The sequence below is a fragment of the Canis lupus genome, chromosome 4 (genome assembly GCF_003254725.2).
Source record: "Canis lupus dingo isolate Sandy chromosome 4, ASM325472v2, whole genome shotgun sequence".
NCBI lineage: Eukaryota > Metazoa > Chordata > Mammalia > Carnivora > Canidae > Canis > Canis lupus.
The window spans coordinates 25,639,556-25,662,606 of record NC_064246.1 but is presented as its reverse complement, the minus strand read 5'-3'; the positions used below and the strand labels follow the sequence as shown (position 1 = coordinate 25,662,606).

The following is a 23,051-nucleotide window of genomic DNA, read 5'->3' as shown; positions in this document are numbered from 1 at the left end:
TGGTATTCAATCTGTTGTGATAACCACAGGTCATGAAACTACTTGAAAACTCCAATGTACACTCGTGAGAGTGAAAAGGATAATCCAGCATCTCAGTATTACTTTAAAAATAGTTATGACCTTGTGGACTCCTTGAAAAGGGCCTTATGGATCCCCTGGGGTCCCCTGGATCATACTTTGAGACCATCTGCATTAAATTAAAAAATGACAAGAATTTTTAAAAGTTGAGCAACAAGGCCATAGGTATTTTAAAACAATATGGCACTTATTAAATACAGCAGACAGGTCGTTAAGAAGCACTACAGGTAGCTTACAAGCAAAAGTGCTAGAGCCAGACTGCCTGGAATGGAATCCAGGGCCCACTAAGTACCAACAACGTGACCCTGTCTGGGCAAGTTATTTAACCCCTCTGCACTTCAGGTCCCTCATCCATAAAATTTGGAGTAGAATTACACCTATCTCTTAGGGATGTCGTGAGAATTAAATGAATAAATACAAAGCATGAGGAATGGTGCTGAAATGTAACATGTTAGTTATTATCATTACTCAACCTACTGAATGAATGAAATCTCAAGATTGTTTGGGTGACTAGATACACTTAATATAGGGGCAAGAAAGAAAACATGGAAGAAAATGTGGACAGAAAGAAGATGACGAACTGCTCTATGGGATCAGATCGAGAAGAGCTACCTTTCTTTTCCTACTTAGGCACCTAAAAATCATTCCATGTATTCCAGTGCCTCACACAAAAGTTCTCCTACCCCTGCCCCCCAGCTAGCCACTCAAATATAAATTTAATTAAAGAAAGAAGCCATGAAACACACACACACACACACACACACACACACATACACACCATAATCTGCCTCAGGAATGGTCTTAAGAAACTGGTGACTGCAGTTCACAATGAGCACAGTTCTGTGCTCCCCAAATTCCCTTTGGCCCTTAAGTCCTTAACTTCAAGGACTATCCTCAGAAAACAGCAAGGCCTTCAAACCACAATAACAATGACTGCTTGAGGGCGTCAGAAGAACCCAGAGACAGTCCCAGGATAGATGAAACAAAGACCCACATGTTCTAGAAGACCCGTTTGTCCCTGGGAAAATGGTCTGAGCCAGTGAAACCCAGAGACAGGAGACAGCGGCTCTTTGCGGGGAAGGAAGGCTGGCTGCTCTGAGTCATATACTGTCTCTATCTAAGTCCCCTTCTAAGATCTCCCTTCTCACAAGCGTCTCAGCATACAGCTCAGGATGTTGAGCTCTGGCTCAATTACGCGGAGGTAATACTGGTGTTTCTTACTGAACCCGGCACCCTCTCTACTTCTTTACTTCTTGGCCAAGTCTACTCGGGAGAGGAACGATGCTCCTTCAACTTTTCCCCCAGGGGAAGGGGTATGGTAAGGGCATGACTCCCCTGCTGTTGTACGTTCATGTAAAAACCTACAGACCACGCTGGAACTTACCAGATGAGTTCCATGATTCTGTGACTGGGGGTGAAGGGGGTGGTCATTCTGTGTGTCAGTCACCCGGAGAATATATGAACTCACCTATTATATGAGAACTCACAAATTGGGCATCAGGCAGCAGGCAAGGAGACGCTCCTCCCTCTGTGGTGCCTTTGTGTTGAGGAGGGTGAACACCTGTGAACAAGCTTCTGAGTTGGGGATGACCAGGGCAAGAGACAGACCTCGGTGAGATAGTCATAGGCCAAAAGTGAGTCAATGGTATTTTTATAACTGATCATCTATTTCACTGAGAATGTCTTTCTCCCTTTTTTAACCTCTCTTCTATCCCAGTGGTTCTCAACCCTGGCTATACATTAGAATCACTTAGGGGCTTTTAAAAACTACAGATGTCTGTACCCTACCCAATTTCAACTCATGCTTATCACAGGCCAACCTGGTCATAGATGTATCACAGGTTATATTAAGCAAAGAGTCCTGAGTACTATACGATGGCCAGAATGTTAAATAGGGGTGCAACATCAATCCTACTTCTTCATTATGGCCACCCCAAAGGGCGGTGGTGGTAGCAGTGGTGCCTAATGAGAAATCCAAAGTGGAAGGTGAATCTTGGGGAAAATGGAGGGATCTAAGAGTTGATGCTTAAGGCAGGAGATGGTCACTCAGTAACAAGAACTCACAGGAGTTTTATTTCTTTAGATGTTCAACTGAGGAATATTTGCTTCTGTATTGTCATGTCACCACACCAGAATGGTTCTGGTCGGTGTATTAGAAGAAGAAAATTTTTCTAAGAAGATGATCATATATGAAATAAATTCAGCCTCTCAACTTCTTAGTTATGAATGAAAATGAGCCACTTCTGACAAAGGTTAAAATGATCGAGGAACAAGAGATGTGTTAATATCACTTCCTACCAAACTCAATCATTTGGGGAAGAAGTTTTAAAAAATATCTTTTCCTTAAATATAACTGGGAAGTAACTACATCCTTCAGAAAGCCCATTGTTTATGACAAATCTAACTAAAGCTCTGATCTATCACCCAGAGTCCAGTTAGGTTATGATAAAGCACTAGTACTACGGCCTCTGAAGTGCCAGAAATTAGAAAGACATGTCAGAATAATGCTGTCTGCTTTGATCTTTTTTGATTTTCCACAGTTCCCATCAGTTTTAAATTCTGAAAATTCTGGGAAAAACAAATTTACAAATACAAAACATTTTTAAGATGAAGTAATTTGGCATTTTAAAATTATTTCCTCTAAGTAGGAAAAAGTTTACTGTTAGAGATTTAATCTGAAAAACTATTTCAGAAACAAATTCAATTCTTCCAAGTTAAAACTTGGATAAAATTTTCACATCTAAGTAACAAAATCCTGGTAACAAGAATTTACCACTGAGAAGTTGTGAGATTTTAAACATTGCATTAAACACATACACACTTCAAATAAAGCATCTGCTCTAAGCAAAGAACTGCATATACTTTTAATGCCTCACTTGTAAGACTATTCTTCTGTTGCTAAAATATTACAACTCAACTTTTCCTTATATAAACTAATAAAAGCAAAAACTGGAATTTCTTTTGGCCACTATTCTAGGTCTGAGGTTCTGTGGGGGCAGCTGAGCTATGTTCACATCTAGTTGTCTGGTCTAATCCTACCTGCAGACTAAAGGGAAGTGCTTCTATCAGCATGGACACTGCCCCTGATTTCAGAACCAAGCTCTGGGAGACGGAATGGTTAGAAGAATAACTCTCCTTTCTATTTGCTCTCCCACAACCCACCCAAAATTGTGTATGTGTATGTATCATCTATAATTTTCTAAAAACAGAACAAAAAAATGTTGTAATCCTAATTCTGAGTGATAAGCTTTCACACAGCAAATACAAATCTATAGCAAGACTGAAGAAAAGAAAAAAGTGGGGAATATAAATCTGTCTAAAAGTTTTCTTTGGGGGCGCCTGGGTGGCTCAGTCAGTTAAGCATCTGCCTTCGACTCAGGTCATGATCCCAGGGTTCTGGGATTGAGCCCAGTATCAGAGTCCTGGCTCAGCGGGGAGTCTGCTTCTCCCTTTGCCCCACCCCTGCTCATACTTTCTCTTTTTCTCAAATAAGTAAATAAAATCCTTTAAAAAAAATAAAAGTTTTCTTTGTTTTCAAATTACATTTCAAAAGGAATTTGTTAGTTTTTGAGATGTTGAACAATCAAAGCACAGACCATCACCCAATCTGATTGATCAATTAATGTCGAGAATGCAAGGTAGAGAAACGATCTCTGGTTACTGAGGCAAACATTTCTATCCCACTGGCCTATAGAAATCGAAAACTTCTCTTTTCACTTATTTTTTATCTTCCATATGCTTTCCAACAGGATTTGAGGTAAAAAGCCTCTGGCAATAAATAGTGGTGTTCCCACTGGGTTACTGATGAGCCCATTTTGACAGATACGCAGCACACATGCAGGCTGGGGTGGATGCTGGGGCGGGATGAAGTGTTCCATTAAGTGGCTGTCTGGTTTGTTGGTAGATTTGGTGTCAGGTAGGTATCTAGCCTTTAATCCTATAGGAATCTTAAAGTCCAAAGTGGCTAGAGTTAGATGTTAGCTGTTGGAAAAATAAAAAAAGTAAGCAGTATCATTGCTGGCAGTATTTATTAAAAGATGCCAGTTAGTAGGTGATAGCTTCCTCAGAGTCCACTGTTTACACTGCCTCCCTAATACCAGCAGCACTTAGAGTTGAGACGTCAGTAATAATATATTAATATCAGCACAGCTTGGGCCACAATATTATCCCTGTGAGCCTTTTACTGTGGGGTCACTGTTAATCAAAGAATCTCCGTTCATCTTTCCAGGGACAGGAACGGCTTAGTCGTGTGTTCAACAGCTGAGTGTGTCCTGTGTTCCAGGCACTTTTCTAGTTAGGGGTGTGCACAGACACTCCATTTTCTAAATTTAATAAGGAAAAAAGCTCTGGGAGTTTAATTTCTTAACTACTATGCAACTGCTGAACGCAAGAACCACAAACTACATAAATAACAGGAACTCAAATAGACATGTTAACAGCTAAAGTTCATTTTTAAGAATCAATTCAATATGCTACATGCAAGCAATCAATCACACTGCAATCATCATTTACAAATCAAAGTACAAGGCAGATACTCATGGGGGTACATAGAACTAGGTGGAAGTGTGTGATTATGGACGAGCAGATTGAAACTGTAAATTATGTAACTGTCTCTTGTAATTACCCTGCTTGAGAACCAAAAGAAACTTCCTGTATAATTTTGCAGGAGAATGGGGATCAAGATACGGAATTGCTTTTTAGTTGGTTTTAACCCTTCAACAGCTATTTAATTATGTGTGATAAGGTCAAAGAAAGTTTATGCTTAATTTATGAAAAGTTGGCAGGGGGGGTATTTCAAAGTAATCCTCTGAAAAGCTCCAGATTATTAACGAAAACTGATGATTTCTCTTCCTCTTCAGGAAAGATTTATCTAAATTATTGGGTAAAATAAACAACATTTAAAACAAATTCACAGACGTCATTCATTTTATTTTCTCTCTAACAACATTCGTTATGGTCTCCACGTTTTTAACTAGATGCCAACTTGAAAAGCTGCAGGAGTAGAAGGCTGTCAGAGTCCTCAGAAAGATCTTCTGCCTTGGTAGGGAAAAAAAATCTCATTAATTTCCTTAAATTCATGGAGAAAAGTTCCAACACTGGGCAAACCACAGGGCAGGACTTCTAATCTATGAACAGAGGACCATCATCTTCTTAAGAAGAAAGAAGCCTGTGGTTTTTTTTTTTTTTGCAATAAATAATAAGCAAAAACTTCATTTCAGCATTTTAAGACATTTTAGCAGTTTTCTTTCCCTTTCTTAAAGCCTAACTTTTAACCTCGTTTCTCTTCTGTAAGCACTGCTTCTGGTGCCTCAAAAATTGCCCCAAATATCAGACAGAACTTTGAACATCCAGCGTTCTAGAGGAAGCAAGCTACAGTGGTGCTTTTCCTAATTTTAAATCAAAAAAGAAAAAGAGAAAGAAAGGGAGGGAGAGGAGAGGGCAAGATGGGAGAGACAGATAGACAAGGAACATGAGAAGTTCCAATGCTGCTGTGGCCTCTCTGTATCGTTATCTTCTCTCCCACCCACACCTATCCTGCATTGCCATCCTTTGTCTGATTGCACTATTTTATCACCACTCTGTTAACATACAACCCTTCAATTATGTTTCTCCAGGTTTAAGAGTGGAAACACGATTTACAGGAATGCAGTTCTCTAATGGACTAGACGTAACACTCAAGAGGATAGGATTCTGGTACATTTCAGTACATTTCCTTCACATAAAACTAGTTCTGCAAAGTCTGATGCAGCTCCCAATACACCAAATACCCATGTACTGCATTTTGATTTTAGAGCAGCAGAAGTGAAAAACTGTATCTCTTTTATTTTACTTTTTATTTATTTTGTTTATTTTTTATTTTTTAGGGAGAGAGAGGGAGCGTCGCTTGGGGGGGGGGGGGGCATGGAGAGGTGGGGGGAGGAGGAGCAGAGGGAGAGGAAGAGAGAGAATCCTAAGCAGGCTCCATGCTCAGTGTAGAGCCTGATGCAGGGCTCAATCCCAGGACCCCAAAGTTCATGACCCAAGCTGAACCCAAAAGTCAGTCAGCTACCCAGGCGCCTGAAAAAGTTTCTCTTTTAAAAAACATCATTAACATTCATGCCACCAATAAATCAAAAAAGTTTCCATTTTAGGAGTTAAAAAGATCTAAGCTCCAAGACACATATTTTAAGACCATCACTTTCTTAAAAAACAATAAAAAAAGGCAAAAACAAAACACAGATCTAGAAAATGATATTAAACAAATATATAGCTTAAAGAATGATTACAAGGCACCTGCCCCTGTAATCATCATCCAGGATCAAGAAACAGAAGTTTTCCAGCCACCCTGAAAAATCTTCCATTCATCCCATCCCAGTCACCCTTCCTTTTTTCCTCACAGGTAACTACTAACCCAACTTTCAAAGCAATCCGTTGTCTTTATACTTTTATCACCAAGGTGTCCCCAGGGACTACCATATAGTCTTGTCCATTTAAAAAGTATATCTCTTAAGGCTCCTGTAGTCTATGGGTTCCTCTGTCCACCCGCTTTCTTTTCCTTATAATTTCTCTATTGATGAACTGGAGCCATCGGACCTATAGAGTTTCCACAATCTGGATTTTGCTGATTTCATACACATGATGCAGTTTAATCCCTCTTTCCTCTGTGTTCCTGCAAAATGGCAGCTGTATCCAGAGGCTTGGTCAGACTCCGGGTTGAATCCTGTGGCAAAACTATAGGCCCCTTGTTCAGGAGGCGCGTAACTTCTGCTGCTGTTGAAGATCAGGGTCTAGGTCAGTTAATCCACTGGCAGACGCGCAAAGTGGCCATGTTTCAATTCTATCATTTCATTCGTTAGCTGGAATATGTTTACGAAAAGCTGTTTTCCCTCATTTACTATTTGGTTATCTAGTGGTAGAATTCATATAGCATAGGCAAGCTAAATGTTCTATTTATCCATTTTTAAGATAATGAACCGGTTCCTATCATCCTCTAAACTTGTTTTTAAATGTCTTTATGAATGTGTGAGTTTAAACATTTGATGAGTTTCAATCAATTGCAATTGTCTCCATATTTATTGTCCCGTGGGAGCCTCTTCAGGTAAATCCTGAGTCCTTTTGATAAGACCCTAATAATTTTTGCCTCCTTGCTATCTAGTATAAAAGAAGAAACACTAAAAACACTCCTTTTTACAGAAAGAATTCTCTACTTCCTTTTAAATGATTCGTTCGATCTGCGCCCCACCCCCACGCCAAACAACATACACGTTGTTGTTGCATATGCGACATATATTGCATACAGTGAGGTCTACTGATAGCACATTTCCTCAAGATTTCACCAACACATTTTCATTTTTTTCAACGTGGACAAATAGTTACATGCGTAACCGAATCGCTTTTAATCCACTCAACTCTTTTAAAGCACTTTATAAACTTTAATTTAAAACAACATTGTTGAAAAAAAAAAAGGAGCTCCTCTATGATGTTCACCCCAAGCAGAACTCAATAAAAATTACAAAACAGAGGTTTTTATATTAGTAAACATGAACATGTACCACTAATACTTGAGTAAGAACAAGCTAACCACAAATTGATGGGGTAGAAAAAAAGAAATCAGATTCCCAACTAGTATTTTCCTACCAGAATTCTAAACAAATGAGAGAAAATCTTCTGCTTTACCCAAAACAAATTGATGTGGAAAAAAAATACTGCCTTATGGACGAGCTGAAATTATAAATGTGCTGGTTAGAAATACCATCACGAGAGGACATTATCCAACTATTATCTTCGAATACTGTGCTACAAACATAATACAAGCTGGAAAATATATTTAAAGAGAATGGCTCCCTTGAAATCAAAATTAGGTATTGTACTAATCTCAACCCATCAGAACAGAATCTCTCTTGACCTTGTTTGTTGAAAATGTACAAATGTGCCCCTTGCAGGTACCTTAACTGGGAAAACGAAGAGAGTTGGAGTCATTTCTTTCTCTCTCTTTTTCTAAAGATTTTATTGATTTACTTGAGAGAAAGAGTGAGAAGCAGCAGCAGACTCCCCACACTGAGCAGAAAGCCTGATGCGGGGCTCGATCCCAGGACCCCAGGATCATGACCTGAGCCAAAGGCAGACACTTAACTGACTGAGCCACCCAGGCACCCCGGCATATCCTCTTCTGTACTGGCACAGCCACGTGTGCCGCCCAAACATACAGCATCACATGCCTGGGATGAATCCTTCGTGTGTCTGACTACCCGCTGATCTGTGTGCATGGCTGGGACTCTATATCCTCATGCTCTCCTCACCTAGGCCAACTCTGGCACAGTCTGTGTAAAGCATGTTTACTGTAGGAAGTGATGAAGTAGAATAAAGAAGTGGAAAAAAGAGACTGAGAAGAGATTTCAGGTCAAGCCAGCCAAGTGACTGTGGGAGGCGCTGTCAGGGACACAGAGAAAAGCACTGAGGAGATCTAGGCATTCCTTTATTCACTTACTCCCACAACATAAAGTTTTTTGGCTTGCCTACTACGTGCATCCCACGGTGCTCACGGCTTGGAGTTCTGCAGTGAACCACCTGGCCCTCATGATAGTGCCGTCAAGCTTCCATTTGCTGCTGAAGGTAGGTTTTCCCGTACTAATTATGTGAATAGAATTTGCCCAGTAGTAGGGTTTCAAAATGACTCACTACAAATGCTGGTCAGCATTCGAAATCCAAACAGACAAAAGATTTGTAAAAACAATCCACCTGCATGCCAAATCTTGAAAATATTCTGAGCTATGTAAGCCGAAACAGTAGCTGTAGACCGTATGTTTCTTATTTACAACGTTTTCATTGAAGCAATGAATACAAACTATTCTATAAGAGCTATTTATTTGCTCTTATTTATGACAAGCTTTGTTAAAAAAAAAGATACATAAATAAATCGTTAGCTGCACTGCCTCATGCAACTCATTTCTATGCATTCAGTAACAGTCAACCTCTGAATAAATCACCGAGAGCTCAATTTTCAACCTTGATGTTATCTTTAACGTATTAAAATATATTGCACTTCAGCCCAATGTCATAAAACAGTCATGACAAAGGCTTTTAGCACAACATATTATAATGAGAAAGTAAGGAAAAGTAGCCATTTTCCTTATTATATTATAAACTGGAATCCTATTAAAATATATGTCACCATTATACTTATTCTTCTGTAAGTCAGAACATGTCTTCCAAAATCCAGCAGAAGTCTGAGGACACAGCTGCTGGTCCTATCTTTCCACAAGTGTCAGGGCAGAGGTGTGGGAAGGGTTCCTATCTTAGAAAAGGCTATAAAGGACTGGAGCCCCATTTCAAAAGCATAACTTATTATTCTTTAATGATTGCCTGGACTGTGCTCACCCACGGAGGAGAGCTGCCAGGAAAGCTATGCAAAGAAAAAAGCTTTCTTGACAGTTCCTTAACGCTAAAGTTGGACTTTTCCTTCTAAAATAAACGCATGAAGAAATGAATTATCTGATAAAAGTCAGAAAAAGATAAGTTTCTCTTCAATCAACTGTGTGTAAATGTGAATTTGGTCACAGCTCTCATCTCTCCGCCCAAGGGTTATAGTAGATAATGGCAATCTTCTTTCGGATGCAGCTTAAACGATCCTTAGATAGAAGCTGTGCCTGAACAAAATCACGGGCCCTCAAAAGGAAGCAGGGCACACCCGACATCATATGGAAGTAAGTAAACCACAGCTGACTGATTATCTTCTAATAAAATACAATTCTTCTTCGTAAGAATCACGTGTGAAGAGAGAAAGCTTTTCGCACGGTAATTCATTCAACATTTGGTCAACAAATAATAAGGACCTACTAAGTGCCAGGCTCTTCCAGGAGGTGACATTGCCCCAGAGAACAAAGTCTCTATCCCCCAGGATTCTTACTTCTGGTGAAGGAAATCGGCAATAACCAATACATACATAAAGGACACATGAAACTTTCTAAATGGCTTTACATGTGTTTGGCCTTTAGCAATTTTTTTTTTTATGGTCAGTGCCACTGACAAAAGAGAAACCATTAAATAAAAGTTGCATAAGTAAATAAATACCACATGTCAAATTTATAGCCCCTTCATTCAATTTGCTTACAGGGAACCAGAGGGTTTCAACCATTTAATATGTCCCCAAGAGACAATGTCACAGTCCCTCAAGACACACCTTTGCTTCTTGGCTTGTAGGGCTCAGAAATAGGGGAAAGTGAAATATTCACAGTGCGACCTACCTATGAGGGAACTGATGCCAAGTGCATGCTTCATGGCCTCCACCCCATCATGGAGAAGACAGAGTTCACATGTTTCGCTGGGGTTAAAGGACGAGGCTGCTCAGAGTAGGGGGTGGGCTGGCCATCAGGAGGCTGAAGGCAGTATTATTGTGCCTACCTAGAACCATTCCTGGGTTGCCCATTGGGAAGTGCAGCGATATCCAGACATTCCCTTGTTAGAGAAGTGGGATGTGTCACTGGGGCCTGTCAGGCCAGGACCCAGCTCCTGGAAAGAATCTGCTTTCCCATGAAATTAGACTCAACTTGCTTTCAGAGAGAAGTCAGTGACCCATATACAATTTCAGCATCTTCGAGCTCACCAACAGTCAGGGGAAACATGGCTATATTGTACACAGACAAGTGGATTCGTAAATTAAAATGCCTACTTCGTTGCAGATAGGCCTGCCAATATCAAAAATTTGCTCCAAACAAGCAATTTTCAGGTAGGATGAAATAACTCTAAATCTTTCCTTAAAGGTAGGCTTTAGTTTTATGTTTTGAAAACTTTGTAAGTGGCAGCCCTTTAAAGTAGTCTGTTCAAGGCAGACTATTAAAACTGGAAGTTGCTAGCTGACAATCTCAACTACTATGACATGTATTCCTGAATCCAGGTACCATATATTACAACATTTAAGCCAGCAGCTAGCATCTAAGACGCAGGGAAGAAGTATTCTCTTTGTGAGAGTGGATATGGGTTTACCCTCTGAACATCACTCCCTTCTAGGTAGAGATGAGGTACATGGTTTTCTTTCTAATTCTGCTTGATGAACTTAGAAGGGCTGTGAGAGCTAGAAGCGGGAAACCAGACAGAAGACACTTTCTTGTTCTAAGGAGCGCTTCCTCAGGAAACCAGCCAAGAATTACAAGAAAAGACAAGCCTGGGCCTCTCTAGGTACCTGAGAGATCCCTGTCATTAGAACTAGAAGGGGAAAAGAATGAAGGTGTGGAAGATTAACCCACTAATTCTCAGGGAGAAAGAAACTAGATATCCGGAGGCATCCTTCCTCAAAAGTTTCCTCTATTTCCTATTTTTCTTAAATCCAGGTATGTGTGTATGTGTGCCATTTTAAAGAAGAAAGAAGTCAAAGGACATTACTGGCCACACTTACAGCATGACCAAAGTCATAACTTGTAGGCACAAAGCGGGTCTTATCTTCTAGCAGCACTCACCAAACACAGACTCAAGTTATTAAATAGTATCCATGCCTCCTGAAAGCCAGATTTCAACAGAAATCTCTGAAAAGGTCAGCAAAGGATACTTCCTGAAATGAGTGCCTAATTCATTCAATCATGCCTTCTTCCTCTCGAGTTCTAGTCCATGAAGGACAATCCTGAGACACTGTATATATTTTAATAATGAATAAAGGAAGCCAAGAATTAAATATGCTTACAAACTTTCATGATTAATCTACAAATAAACAGATGCTAGTTTTTTTTTTTCAGATGCTAGTTTTTTAAAAAAGGCCTAAATGTACAGTTAATGGATCATTTATATAACTCATCAACTTCTTGCCTATATGGGAGTCTCAGAAAACCAAACATATAAGTTTGTAGACTTTTGGATCCACTGTCATCTACCCTTAACAAAAGCTTCCCCAAGATTATGCAAAGGCTGAAACAAACAAGAAAAAAAGTTAAGAGAAGATTTAGAATTCCTATAATTCTAGTTAGTATGTTTGATTATTTTAAATTAGGAAAGAATGTTGAATTTCATCAAATGCCTCTTCTGAATTTGTATGAAACAGCCTATCTGGATTATCACTTTTTGATTTTCCCATCACTGCTCCCTGGTCTTCTTTCCACCAGGGCTCCAGCCTCTGTAGTTTAAAAAGACAAAAACTAGGCTCCTGTGCCCCCAGCCCTTGATGGTTGAGCTTTCTGAATTCACTTTTTAAAAAACCACATACACCACAGTCCTTCAAAGTATACTTCTTAAACCTTATCTTAATCTTCTTCTGTGGGCACCAAACACTGGCTGGGGACTGGTTTTTGGACAAGTTTAGTGACAAGAGTAACCAACCTCCTAAGGTCTTTGCAAAGATGAAGCAAATTAACCTGTGTGATGCAGGGGACAGTGCCTGACACACAGTGAGTGCCCTAGAAAGGTCAGTTGGGATTACGATTATTGTTGTTGCAATGCTGACCTCTTTTGGCTTCCCTGACACCTTTCTCCCCTGATCTTCTTCCTCCTTCTGGACCCTTTTTGGTTTCCTTGATAAGTCCTTTATCCTCTATTAGCTGCTAACATGTTGGAACTTCAAGCACTCCATCCTCAGTCTTGTCTCCCTACATTCTCCCCGGTTATCCTCACCCATACCTAAGGTTTCCGCTGCCACATTACGCCCACCACTCCCAGGAGCTCTTTTTAATGAATTCCCCTACTGAGCTCCAAACTCCAAGGAAAGCTACATAGGAAGGAAAAAAAAAAAAGAAAGAAAAGAAAGAAAGCTACATAGGGATGTTCAAAATCACAGTGGAGGCAACATGGCCAAAGCTGCACTCACTACCTTTCCAGCCTCAGTTCATCCATCCATTCATCTAGCATTTACTGAGCAGCCCCACATGTCAGGCTGCTGCAGAACAGGAAATACCTGCCTTGTTTCTGCGTATCCTCACTGCTTCTCCCCAGGTCAGGCCTTTGCGGATTCTTCTTAAATTAGTTTTTTTTCTATTTACGGCAGGAAGTATGAATAAGAAAATAAAAATTGCCTTTAATTCTAATTCCAGAAGTCTGTTTCTTCCCCTTCTTTGCATATACTTTTTATGTAACTGAGAACATATATATGTATAATTTTGAAAGCCATGTATTTATCATAAGCATCTTATTTGATTAAAAATTCTTTAGAACATAATTCTTAATAGCTAATAATATTTGTTATATGGATGTACCATAATTTTGTCAGGGGAATGGTTTTGTCTTACTTTTGAATATTGAGATTTTTGTTTCTACTATAAAAAAGGACACTGTGATAGACAAATGTACCAAAACATCAACTCTTTGAGTAAAAGAAGTGTGAGGGACTTAAATTTCTTTTGGTATTTGATCTATGTTTTTCTAACTTTCTACTATGAGTTTATACTGCTATATTTGGGGTGGGGGTGAAAGGAAAAGGAAAGTCCACTATTTAAAACACTAACACAAAACACGTTATAACATTAAATATGAAATTAACGCATACTGATTAAAGTATACGGATTTCCTTAGAATAAATTCCTTTCCAATGTTTTGATATAGTCTGTCAAAGTTCTAGAAAATGTCTACCAATTTATACTTTTTCCAGTGTAAATATAACAGTCTACCTCTGTCAACTTAGATTTGGCTATATTTAAAAGTCTTTGCTAATTTGGTAGCCCAAAAAAATTAAAATCTTACAGTTATTTGAATTTTCATTTTTTCATTTTTAAATCACCAACAATTTTTTTCTCATTCTTTTTTTTTTTTTTTTAAAGATTTTATTCATCCTTTCATGAAAGACACAGAGAGACAGACATAGGCAGAGAGAGAAGCAGGCTCCATGCAGGGAGCCCGATGTGGACTCGATCCCCGGTCTCCAGGATTATGCCCTGGGCCAAAGGCAGGCGCTCAACCACTGAGCCACCCAGGCATCCCTTTTCTCGCATTCTAATTAGCCTTTTGTACTTGACAGGCTTTGGAGCATAGTGGCTAAGAGTTCAAATGCTCGGCCTCAAACTACAGCTACGTCATTTGTTGTTCGTGTAATTGTGCCTTGTTTCCTTACCTGTAAAGCAAGATTAAAAGGTCTCAATCCGTGCTGTAAGGACTGAATGAGCTGAATGAGTCTGGACTCTTGGGAAAGTAGCTGGGACATAGTAGGCCCTCAGTCAATGTCAGCAATGGTGCTGCCACAAGGAGCTCCCTTTTCTGAGCATTCTGCATTCATGTCTTCTGTTCATTTTTCTATTAAGGTTTATGCTTTAACACTATCAAATCTTTCCTTTTAAATATTTGTTTAAATACTAGAGCTGTCAAAGCTTTGCCTGGCATGTTTGTTGCAAACATCTTTCCCATTATGTTTGCTTTGAAATATTAATCCTTTTCAGCATACAGACATTTTTTTTAATCTTGTTAAGCCATCTGTGTATTCTTTTGCAATTTCTTCCATTTCCTTAAGGTTTAGGGTTAAGATGTCCTTGACCATCCAAAGACCAGATGATTGTATATCCTTTCTTCTACTCTTGTCAACAAAGGTTGTATGAAGAGGTAAAGAAATGAATGAAGTCATTCTTTGCTATCCTCCTCCATTATCCACTTTAGAATCAGATAAATGCATTTACAATAAACACACCAGTGAGTTATTGAAGCCAACTTCTTTCACCACTACCTGGCACAATGTTCTGCAACCTACTGCTGAATCAGTTTGCTTTCCTTGGGTCAGCTGAGGATAGGTTTTGCATCCTGCTTCCCTAGGCAGGGTTCTGGTTCTGGAGGCTTCAGTAAAAGACAATTCATTACAAGCTTATCTACTGCCCAGCCAAGAAGAGTCCTGAACTAAAAGCATATATAATAAACCAAACTTGCTACATAAGAATGTATCAGTCAAAATATGTCCAAGGCTACTCACTACAGCACTTTTAAAACTATGAAATATTGGAAACATCCTGTACGCCCACACCTAGGATAGTGGACACAGAAACTGTACTACACAGTGGAGTACAATGCCATCACAGACAACAATAAGATCTGTAAGAAGTAATATGGAGTGATTTCCAGGATATACTGTTCAGTGGAAAAAAGCAAAATGTAAAAGACTATCTATAGTATGCTCCCTTTCATGTAAGAAAAGAAGAGGAATTAGAAAATACACATCTTCTCATTTGTACGAAAAAACCACGGGAAGGATCCGTGAAAAACCAGTGAGGTCAGCGACCTGCAGGGATGGACTGGGGGAGGGGGATGACCCTTCTCAGAGTGCACCCTTTAATGTAGTTTCAACTTTGCGAATCATGTTTTATGTTTCAAAAACGAAAGGCAACAAGGATATAGGAAAACTAAAGTGGTTAACAAACAGAAACAAACAATCCTAACTGTATTTTAAATGAATGATATAACCACACTGAAGGGGGAGAAATGAAAAGAACTAATAAGCCAAGTAACAATCGAACACAGTATCTTGACTAAAGACACTCTGGATAGTTAAAAACAAACATATATAGGGACACCTGGGTGGCTCAGTGGTTGATCAGATGCTTCGGCTCAGGGTGTGATCCTGGCCGGGGGATCCAGTCTGACATCAGGCTCCCTATAAGGAGCCTACTTCTCCCTCTTATGTCTCTGCCTCTCTCTCTCTCTGTCTCTCACGAATAAATAAATAAAATCTTAAAAAAAAAAAATACAAATACTGACCTCTAGTTTGGATTGGAGGTTTGGATATCTAGGTGGTATGAGTGAGCCATTATGAAACTACTTACTCTGTAGTCTAGGGATGAGTTCATAAGGAAACAGATTGGGATAACGGAAGTCAAATTTCTCACTGTCAGAGAAAAGAGTTACAAATATGGAAATGTGGAAAGACAGGATGAAATCTTGTGGTGGTACTGACCTGGAATGCCAGGCTGCAGTATGAACTCATGACTGGGGTGTGGGGTTTGGGGTGTGCATGTTGCCCGTGTGCATGCAACACACGGACAAGACAGAGATGGGGAGGACTTGAAAAAATTTCCTGACTAAGAAGAGAGGGAGTCTCTGGTTCCAGAAGAAAACAGATATGCTTATCAACTTCTACCTTGACAGCTCTACCACCCACCTGAGTTCTAAGCAAAGAGTCACAAACCCCAAGAGGTGGTTTATGAGTGGGCTAGGAGTTAGTACCCGTTTGTCACTTTGGCCAAGCTCTGCAAATGACTTCCTGGGGAGCTCGAGCTTGGGCAAACCCCAGACAGGCTGTTCCAGGAAGTGTGAGACAACAACTAACTCCCAAGGGCAGAATTTGGTCCCATGGATGACCATTCCCCCTCTGCACTGTCCTGGAGAACAGTGTTCAAACTTTGGGATTTGTGATTCTTTATATACACACTTATACTGCACCCATGTCTCTACTCTAGTGTACAAGTGGGCAGCTGGGCAGCTACAGCTTTCCTCCTACTGCTCTATTGTCTCAGTTTCCTAAACTGGCAGTTACTATAGACAAGATTATTTTCCTGCCTTACAACTTTATTTGAATTGCTGAAAATGCATCCACAGACCAAAAGACCCCCAGGCTCATGTACAAAATAGAAATAAAATAAACCTAACCATTAAAAGGTCCCTTAAAAAAAACAGCACATTTTAGAAATCCAGTAACCTTGGTTATCTGTTTTGCCCTGAGTTCTGAATTATGAGGTTGACAAGGATTATGAGAGGTCATGGGATTTATCTCCTTACTCTGCAAGATTGGATCTAAATCATTCTAGAAAGATATTTATCTACTATTATTTTAAGTAACTCCAAAGAAGGAGATGCTATCAATTTTTTCAGCAGCCTACTCTATCTTCTTTAAAACCTTTGTGGCTAAGGAATTTTTTATTTATTTATTTTTGGTTTTAAATGGAATTTCTATTGGGTTTACACCAGTGTCCATTTTCATGGAGTATTGTAAAATTCTTTCCCCAGTTTTCTTCTCTTTGAAGAAATAATATCAAGCCCCTTTCAACTTTATTCAAATCATTCACCCCACTCCTTCACCCACCCAATGTAGGGGCAATGTCAAGGGTATAGGAAAGAGGAAATCTAAAAGTTACACCCTCAGCACTGTACTTGCCAGACATACCCTAATGGATGATCATCCATTAGTCTGGATGGCTTGGGGCCATCCAAAAAGGTTTCAATGGGCTCCACAGTTCCTCTTTAAAGATACACAGCAGACTCAAATACAGTTTTCACTAAAATGTTTAACATAAAGATTAAGGTTGAAAGGGAACGTCTTTGTTCATGGGTTGTTTACTTAAGGAAAAGGCCTTGGTACCAGATCATGCTGTACAAACAACATGCTACTGTATTTAGAGACTTGTGTTTTTATCTGCTAGTACTTGTCCGTTTTTATTTTTAACCTTAGGTAGAAAATTATTATGGGCAGTACCGTGTATCACCTTGGAGATTCCATTCAAATCAAGAAAAGTACATCGAATGCAGATTATTGATTATACTGTTCTACTGAAAACAAAGAAGGTATCCAAGGGGTTTATAGACAGTTGGAAGTAGGAAACATCAGTTATCACCACAAAAACAGGAGTTGCGTCTGAGTGCTATGTTACAGACTAATGGAGCTAAGAAGGGAATGAGATGGATCTCCAGGAGGCGGGATCAAACAAACAGGAGAGGTTCCTGAGCCGGCTCTGAACACCGGGTAGGATTCTGAACAGACTGAGGCTGGGGAAGGAGGAAGTGATCACTTCAGGAAAGGGACTGCATAAACAAAGAGGGGAATTATGGAAACATGCTTAGAATGTCTGAGGAAAAAAAGATGGGCAGATGAAAAAGCCTTAAAAACTCAGCTGAAGTAGGTATGAGAAGACCTTGTATACTGAGCTCAGGAGTTTGACTTATTCTGTAGGTATGCAAATGGTAAAAGTATCAAAAGTTTAGGGCTTGGATGGTTGCTATGCACATCAGAAACCATAATGTTTATGCACAACTTATAAATGGTGGCCACACACAAAAAAAGGGATTTGCCCATAGAACCGATTACATTTAGAACTCTGTAAAATAAAAACAGTGACTTCCTGGTAAGATGGCCCTCCATGGGAGAACTGGATTAGAAAATGAAAAATAAGACTAAGATAATGAATTAATAACTAGAAATATTAATTGAATATAAAAAAGTCACTAAAAATACTTCAAAAAAAAAAAAAGAACAACCTCCTCTATGTCAATAGATTGTGCAAATCCATCTAAAACTGCTATACAGTCATTTTATACCCCAACCATAATATGTCAATATCTAGAAATATAGATTTGGACTCAACACATGTCTTCATGATTTTCCTAGAGCACGTTTTACATTGTGGTTTTTGCATTTGATGTAACTTACAAAGATTATGTAATTTCCTAGATTTTCCTTCTTTCAGTTTAAAGTCAGACAAACTACAGTCTGGTAATGAAGAAGCACACAGTTCTTGGTGACAGACTTTTATATGGTCAGAAATTACTATTATCATGGATGCTTGGCCTTCATGTTATCTGGGTATTTTGAAATGAATTCCTTCAATGTAACCTTAGTGCTCCGTTTACAGACCCCATATAATATAAACATAATATAAACAAGGGGGAAAAAAACTACCAATATTTTTTACATTATCCTATAAGGTGCATACTTTTAAATACCATTCTAATTTTAATTGAAGAGATTCTGAAGATGCAAATGTGTATAAAAAATGTTTCCTGGGCAACCTCTAGGTAAAACATTGTAATAATTTCCATAATAGAAAAAGGGAAATTAACAAAATGAGATAGTTATTTCTACTAGAAAGACTCAAAGGATAAGCCACCTAAAGGATTGTTTTCCTATGTAGAAATATTCCTTTCTTGCTCTGTACTGATAAGATTACAGTAAAATTTTAGAAAGCTGAAAATCCTTTTAAATAATACTTCCGTTAGCTTTAATCACAAATAATTGCCTCTTCTGGTGCTAATGAGCATGAGCACCATGGAATGGAATGTAATTCTGCAGGTTCATTCAGGGTAATGGCTTTGTGAGCTAGTGACACTGCCGAGAAATCTAGTCTCAATTTCCTAGAGCACAATAAATGAGCAGCAATAAATTTTTCACTTGAGGAAGATTTTCTAACCTATGTAAATATGACGAGAAAACCTCTTATCTACTGATAAAAACAACAAAGTGTGTTAAATAAAGTTTTATGTGTTAACTCTTTTTCCTTTAACAGCCATCAGCTCTCTGGATCATGAAAGTAAGTAAAGCACTTCACTTACTGAAATCAATGAGAAACCGTCCAAATCCTTGCCTTTGGTGCTGGGGCATGATCATTATGCAGGAGACATTATACTTCTGCTGGCAAAGCTTTTCCTGAGGGAAGGAGAAACAGATCAAGTATGTCAGAGCTCTGCTGAAGTGGGCAATTCCCCCACACCTGCCACCGTGCTTGTACACGAGTCCACAAAGATGAGCCAATGAGTTAGGTCAGAATCAAGCAGAATAATCCTACTGTGTTGATCATGATCAATCAAACTATCAGCTAAGAACCAACCATCCACTCCAGGCATACCTCTCAATTATATCTTTACACTTGGAAGTTGGTCGCAGAAAACATGAATAAAGAATCCAAGTAAATCTGAGCCAAATGAAACAGAATGCAGACAGTATGCAAGAAATGATCTCCTTGCTCAAACACCTTGGGATATGGGGGAGAAAAAAACCATCCGCAGAGTCACCAGCAGGGTAGGGTAAGACTTAGCTTGGTCCCCTGCTAAAGAACTTTCAAGTCTTCAACAGCAATCTGTCTTCCGCCTTTGACTAAATGCCCCAGTGAACCCAAAATTGTATATGTGTAGGTAGATCTGCACAGATACATTTCTCTTATGGATAAAAAGTCAAAGTAGAAAAAGCTAGAGAAATTATTGGCATCTCAAACAGGAAAACAAATCACAACAAAAAAAGACACGGGCAACAGGAAAGCCCAAAGCCTCTGCACAAATGTGAGGCCAAAATATTACCAACAGTATGAAACCAGGAGGAAGACTGGGAAGAGTATGGTGGGAAACAGTTCTTATAGTTAAGGAAAAATTTGCAATTTTCATGGGATGTGGCATCAGAGCAGCAATATTTTATTCAGAGTACACAGAAGCAGCCAAAGCCTCCACAGAGACGATCTGGAAAAGGCTTCTGAGGTTGTGAATGCTCTGGCCAAATATAAACCACAAATAAGACTGACCACAAATGGTACTAACCACATGAAAGAATTACTTCAGAACACCCAGATCTTTAATGAACCTATTTGAAAGATCACAGGAAATTGTTGTGGAAAAAACCCTACAGGGCAGAATTAGACAGTTCTTTGTGAAAAAGATGTGCTCCCAACATTTGCACATTTGTAGCTGTCCTTGGAGCCTCTAAGAAATGAGAAGGAAGAAATAATGTGTGTTAGTTTCCCTAAGAAACTGGATTGTCCACTGGATGTGGACATCAGAGGCAAGTGTTCAAATAATTAGTCTTCTTTGCAACATTAGACAAATAAGTCACTCTACCTAAAAAGAGATGTACTCTGGGTTGAAAGGATTCATGCGTTCTGCTACTCTTTTCTTTGTCCCAAACTCCTCCTATCTTTAGAGTTTGTAAGCCAACCCAACCCTCCGGTCCACCCTACTCCTATCCTCTAACACGTGTTACCACAGCTAAATTCTAATCTATGGATAAAATAACTCTTCTTTCCCTCCTTTTTAGAGTCCTCTACTTTCTGCTTGGAAAGTCATATGTATGTAATGACTTACGCTGAATTTTTCTAGGTCATCTTGGCCATTCTCTAGCTATAATCTCTAGAATTTGGTTTAAGTATGGCCCCAAAGGGCCATAGTCCTTCACACTCCAATTGACACATTACAATATGGTTTAATTTGCATCTATCTAGTCTAGATAGACTTTAAAATTGTTTTTTTTTTTAAAGATGAATTTTTGTTTTACCACACTGCCAAAGAATGAATTTCCCATGCACAGTAAGAAATGACGGTAGTTACTGCCCTGCTGTAAAAGAAACTGTGGCAACGTGAGAAAAGTTTTGCTTGTACCAAGTAAAATGCTGGGTCCCCTAAGAGAAGAGAGGCAGAAACTGAAACCATTAAGTCACCATCAACTGGAGACCCAGAGGCCAATTTGAGATAAGGACAGCAGGCACCATTAAGCATCTACATTTAAACACAGACACATTTAAAGAAACACCATTTTCTTTCTTCTTTTTTTTTTTTTAAAGTATCCTCCACACCTAGCATGGAGCCAAATGTGGGGTTTGAACTCATGACCCTGGGATTAAGACTCAAATGCTTAAACCAACTGAACCAACCAAGAAACATCATTTTCTAACAAGAAGGACCAATCGTGAACACCATTCTTTTTTTTTAAATCTCTATACCCAACATGGGGCTCAAACTTACAACCCTGACACCAAGAGTTGCATGTTCTACCAAATGAGCCAGCCAGATGCCTCATGACTACTATTCATTTTTAACTCATTGGAAAAAAAAAAAAAACAACTTTATAAACCAATACAAAAGGTAAGAAATTTTATACATTATATAAATAGATTTCTTATTTACTGTTTTGTTTTGTGTTAATTCTCTATCATCTCTATCATCTATCATGAAATGCGAATTCTCTAACATTTAATCTGTTATGTGCAAATTAACTTTTGTTTTGTTACCAAATCTGTGGATTAAAATTTTGAGGCTATTTCTCATGAATGCTGTCATTTATTCCTATTTTTGTTTATGACCTCTGGGGATTCTAAAATTTAGTAAAACTGCAAAGAACCTTCTTGTATACTCTTATCTTTTGATATTCCATGAAAATAACACTTCCATAAGGCATTTCATTCACCTTATGCAAGAGTAGATTCATTAAAATTCATATGCAAAAATATATCATAAAATAAATAAAATATAGGATTGAGACCATTTAACCGTGTGCATGGAAGTCTTACAGTTACCATCCTTGCACATCAAACTATCTCCCAGGTGACTATGAAAAATTAAGCTTATTACCCGGTAAATATCTCCAAACTCAGTTTTTCCTTATTACACGAGTTATTATCAGAAGCCTCTGAGTAAAAAAGAAATTCTATCCACTCAGTATGTCAAGGGCTTCCCTATGCCAACCGTTGGAGATACTTAGGCTTTCTAAAAGGTGAGGCTGCTTTAGATCTTAAAACAATGGCATAAAGAGTAAAAGACAAAAGAGTAAACACAGACATTGTATCACCTTGACTGTCCAAATGCCAACGTTCCAACTCACTGAAATACTAATGATCACAGAGGGAATACAGTGAGGAGAAATGAGAACCATCTCTTAAATGCTATGCTACACTGAAAACCTTCATGTTGACACCACTGGGGGGTTGGGGGGATAAGCTTAACATTTAAAAAATCAAAGATGCTAGGTGGTAAGACAGCAATTATAATGTTACATGGTTGCTGACAGTCAAGACAGCAAATACTGCTGAGGTCCTTTACACACTTTCTAGGCACGATGTTTACTATTTTTGTTTTGTTTTTTAAAATAAGCTCTGAACAAGAATCTGAGCTTTTCAGAAACATGTAACAGTCATTCAAATTATAGTCATAAAAAAAAAAATCCCTGTTCGAAGAATTGGTCTCTACCAAAAACATTTTGAATAAGAAAATGAAGGTCATACTGGCTCTTGTTTTACCTTAGAGAAGTATCCAACCAGATGACAGCCCTTTTCATCATTTTTTGTAAGGACATAAAAAAGGAATGGCTCGACATCATAATACAACGTTTTGTGGTCCAGGAAGAGCTTGGCTAACAAGCAAAGGTTTTGGCAATAAATTTTGCTCATATTCCCATCAACCTAGCAAAGAGAAACAGACAACATTATTTAACATAAAAATACTGCTCAATATAAAATTATTTTAAACGGTATTTTGGAAAGTATATAATTTTATTTCCAAATCCCAAACTGAGAGATTAAAATATTCCATTCAACAAGTATAAAGTCAATCAGAAAACAGCTGTCAGTTGGCAAATAAGA

At 38.8% G+C, this 23,051-nt stretch overlaps 1 protein-coding gene across 8 annotated transcripts in view; it reads right to left on the bottom strand.

Annotated features, from left to right (window-relative positions):
* Nucleotides 1-23,051, bottom strand: part of KAT6B (lysine acetyltransferase 6B) — a 186,988-nt gene that overhangs the window by 18,521 nt on the left and 145,416 nt on the right. For all 8 annotated transcript variants that reach the window (XM_049108806.1, XM_025435018.3, XM_025435012.3 and 5 more), the window contains 2 exons: nt 22,710-22,871; nt 19,267-19,360 (listed from right to left, as the gene is read on the bottom strand). In XM_049108806.1, coding sequence (XP_048964763.1) covers nt 19,267-19,360; nt 22,710-22,871 — 256 coding nt within the window. The remainder of the gene's footprint in view (nt 1-19,266; nt 19,361-22,709; nt 22,872-23,051) is intronic.